Genomic DNA, 3,767 nt, shown 5'->3' with positions numbered 1-3,767 from the left:
AAAAAAAAAAAAAGGATTAGTAATTATTACATATTTATGGATTTATTTAGTTTTTCCCATTAGCATTTTAACTAAAAATGTAGGTGGACAGAATTGGGTGTAGAGAAAATACTTAGAGCACACAGAAGAATATATGGCCATGTTTCACCTTAAACTGTGGTGTGACCATTTCATGTCTTTTACTGTAGGAAGTTAAACCGAATTTAACAGAGCGAATTCAGGACTATGACGTGTCTCTTGATAAAGCCCTGGATGAACTAATGGATGGGGACATTATTGTGTTTCAAAAGTACGTACTTTTTTGAAGGATCTTTGTAGTAATGTCAGTATTTTTTTCTTATAAGTTGTTCTAAGAAACATATCTAGACCCTGTGCCATGTTGTGTTGACGTTAGCTGCCTTCTCTAGGTTTTGGAATTAGGGATGGTGAACATTCTTACCACATAATACTCTCTAACATCCTAAAAAGGTCAGTAAGTGAACATAACTATTAGCGTGGGAAGAGTCTTTGTGGAATAACAATTGTTTTCCTTCTCCTAAAATATATGAAATTGAAACTTCTTGGATGGGCAGCGCCTGTTGCTCAAAGGAGTAAGGTACTGGCTCCATATGCCGGAGGTGGTGGGTTTAAACCCAGCCCCGGCTAAAAAGTGCAAAAAAAAAAAAAAAGAAAGAAAAAGAAACTTCTTAGAATGCTCTGTTCAGTGGATTACTTTGATAATTTATTTAAATATGCTTGTAAGCCAGCAGCTCTGTGGTCTCCTATCTCACGTAAAGCAGTAATTCCTCCAGGTCAGCGCCTGGGCTCTGCTGCCCTCAGTTCTGAGCCTGCTTGTTTGTACAGGCAGCTCCATCCCCAGTGTGTTCTGGCTTTGTAGGAGCACTGAGCTGTCAGGCAGCCAGCACTGTGTGTGGTGCAGAGCACTTCTCCTGTCCATAGTTGACTGTGTTGTTGGGCCTGCCCAGAAGGGAGGCCCGAGTTCAGATTGTGAGAGAACCTCTTGGTGTCACTGTTGGCATAAAAGATGTTGTTTTTGCTGCGTGGACATTGATTCAGTCTGCCAACCTTTTCCTCCAGGGATGACCCTGAAAATGATAACAGTGAATTACCCACCGCAAAAGAATACTTCAGAGACCTCTACCACCGTGTGGATGTCATTTTCTGTGATAAAACAATACCTAATGACCCTGGATTTGTGGTGACATTATCAAATAGAATGAATTATTTTCAGGTATTAAATGTTTGTTTTTGAAATGCTTGCTAGAAAAGCTGTGTGATGGATTTGGTATAGGAGGGCTGTGAAGGAGGTGGGCTGAGGCTGATCCTGCCATGGGAGCCGGGATAATCAGTCAGAAAATAAGAAACCTATAGGCCTCACCATTCAAAGGCAAAAATGATCTTCCCTGGTGCTATACTAAGGACGATAGTTGATTCCTGTTAAATAATAAATTTCTAGGGAATGTAAGTAATTATATATGAAGTTCATGAGCACATTTCTGTTCTTGCTCTAAATGTGAACTCCCTTTCCGTCTCCTGGTTTATCTCTGCCTGGTAGGTTGCAAAGACAGTTGCACAGAGGCTCAACACGGATCCAATGCTGCTCCAGTTCTTCAAGTCTCAAGGGTAAGTTGCACTCACAGACCCATGGCATTGGGCCGTTACCACATGCTTCCCATAGTTCATCAAACATCTTGGAGCTAATGTTAACAAACAGCCACTTCACCTGACACACCATTCATTTCTTGCTTAGCTTCAGATTAGAGTTGTCACCACTCATGTCTTGACCATATTACTCTGAGTTGTAAAAGTAATTGACAGTCTCATCTAAAGCCAGACTTACTCTAGAAACATCATCAGTGCATTTCCCATATGTCCAGGTGGGCCGGTCCCTGCTGGGTTTCTGTGTGCCATCCCAGACAGCCAGGGGAGCTTAGGGCTTGGGAAACAGGGATGTAAGGCTCAACCCTATGTCAGGTCCAAATTTCATGTTTAGGTGTAAGGCCAGTTGTTTGATTTTATGCTTAATCAAGGGTGTTTGTTTTAGGCAAATAAACAAGACACTTATTTATATGCTGTTTTCTTGTGTAGTTATAGGGATGGCCCAGGTAATCCACTTAGACATAATTATGAAGGGACTTTAAGAGATCTTCTACAGTTCTTCAAGCCTAGACAACCTAAGAAACTTTACTATCAGCAGGTATGAGTCCAAATTAATGTAACTGTGGGTGCTAAAGAGAAGGCTTGGGTTTTTGTGGAAATTTAGCTAAAGTTAATCTTATCTTTTCTTAATAGCTTAAGATGAAAATCACAGACTTTGAGAACAGACGGAGTTTTAAATGTATATGGTTAAACAGCCAATTTAGGGAAGAGGTAAGTTTTCTTTAAAATAACTGTGAGTATTGCTTGCTATTCCTGTATATCCTTACGTCTTATTCTAAAATAACAAAAGAAAAACACATTTTAAATGACAGCAGGTATTAGATGTCCCCTGGCCTTCAGTCTTCCCCCTTCCTCCCTGGTACAACTCTCTGAGGCCTTTTAGGGTGAATGGAAGTGTTGATGCTTTTAGGCATTGCTCCTTAGCCCAGGGGCAGTATCCTTCTCAAACTGTGAGACTATGGGGGAATGGGCCTGGTAGGCCTCTGATCAGACCCCACACTGACTCTGTGCACACACTGCTGGTACAGGCTGCTTGCTTGGTGTCACGTGCTTGCTCCAGATGGAAGACGTGCACACTCATACCTTTAGGCGGTTCCTCTAGAAAGTCTGTGCCCAGTTTGTTGCCAAGTCATTCAAACCAGTGTTGAAGGTTTGAGACATGATTGGCCTCTCCTGTGTAGAGTTGGTCAGGCTGCAGCCCACAGAGTGTGTCAGTCTGTTATCTGGACCAGCTTGGCTTTCTCTCTGCACTGAGAAACAGGAAGGCTCTTAGAAGGCCCTTCGGGGGATCATGGCCTGAGAAGCTGTTCTACAAATGGCAAGATTTGCACATGCAGTGTTTGTCTGTAGAAATCAGTCTTTGCATCCTGACTTGCCAATCCTGGGTCGCTCCTAGGTTAGCCTGCCCTGAGTGAACTCGCAACTGAGAGACCAGCAGGTGGGGACATACATGTGGGCATGGAGGACCAGTTGGAGACAATTGAGAATAACTGCTGCAGCTTTTCCTACTTCCAGTTTTTATTGCAGGCCTTTGGTTTTCTTTAAAGTGCTTATTTCATCTACCTATTATTTAGGAAATAACACTATATCCAGACAAGCACGGGTGTGTCCGGGACCTGTTAGAAGAATGTAAAAAGGCCGTAGAGCTCGGGGAGAAAGCATCAGGGAAACTTAGGCAAGTATTTCTGGAGCCCAAAGGTAGGAACGATCCCTCCACCCACCACACTGCCCTCACATTGATGGGAATGAGCACAGCCAGGGTATGTCCCAGCCACACCTGGAGAGAAGCCAGTCTTTTGGAGAGGCACTTTCCAGTGAAGGCATTCTCCTTCCCCTTAATCTCCTAATAATACTAGCTATAGAAAAAAGGTGAGATTCAGGCAGAAAAGCCAAGTGGAGGAAGAATATGAATCAAATTGATCAACTGAAGCTGGAAGAGGTGTCCCTTGATTACGTGGGAAATTGGGTCATTGGATCTGGTCAGCCATTTTGCAGGCCTAGAAAGGAGCCCCTGATTTATGTTGAGTGTTTATTTCAAGAGCTTGGTGCTCTTGTGACCTTGCCTTCAAGTCAGTATGGAGGACATTCTTAGTGCTTTATGGTTTCCA

General features: G+C 43.0%; 1 protein-coding gene across 1 annotated transcript in view; it reads left to right on the top strand.

Moving 5' to 3' along the window:
* USP7 (ubiquitin specific peptidase 7) overlaps positions 1–3,767 on the top strand; it is a 40,398-nt gene that overhangs the window by 32,467 nt on the left and 4,164 nt on the right. The window contains exons 19-24 of the mRNA XM_023508218.1: positions 189–289; positions 1,078–1,231; positions 1,556–1,623; positions 2,089–2,197; positions 2,293–2,370; positions 3,234–3,334. Of these exons, the coding sequence (XP_023363986.1) occupies positions 189–289; positions 1,078–1,231; positions 1,556–1,623; positions 2,089–2,197; positions 2,293–2,370; positions 3,234–3,334 (611 nt within the window). The remainder of the gene's footprint in view (positions 1–188; positions 290–1,077; positions 1,232–1,555; positions 1,624–2,088; positions 2,198–2,292; positions 2,371–3,233; positions 3,335–3,767) is intronic.

Source organism: Otolemur garnettii, unplaced genomic scaffold, assembly GCF_000181295.1.
Source record: "Otolemur garnettii isolate 467f Iridium unplaced genomic scaffold, OtoGar3 scaffold00232, whole genome shotgun sequence".
NCBI lineage: Eukaryota > Metazoa > Chordata > Mammalia > Primates > Galagidae > Otolemur > Otolemur garnettii.
The sequence above is the reverse complement of the archived record's forward strand: the minus strand, read 5'-3'. Positions and strand labels throughout refer to the sequence as shown.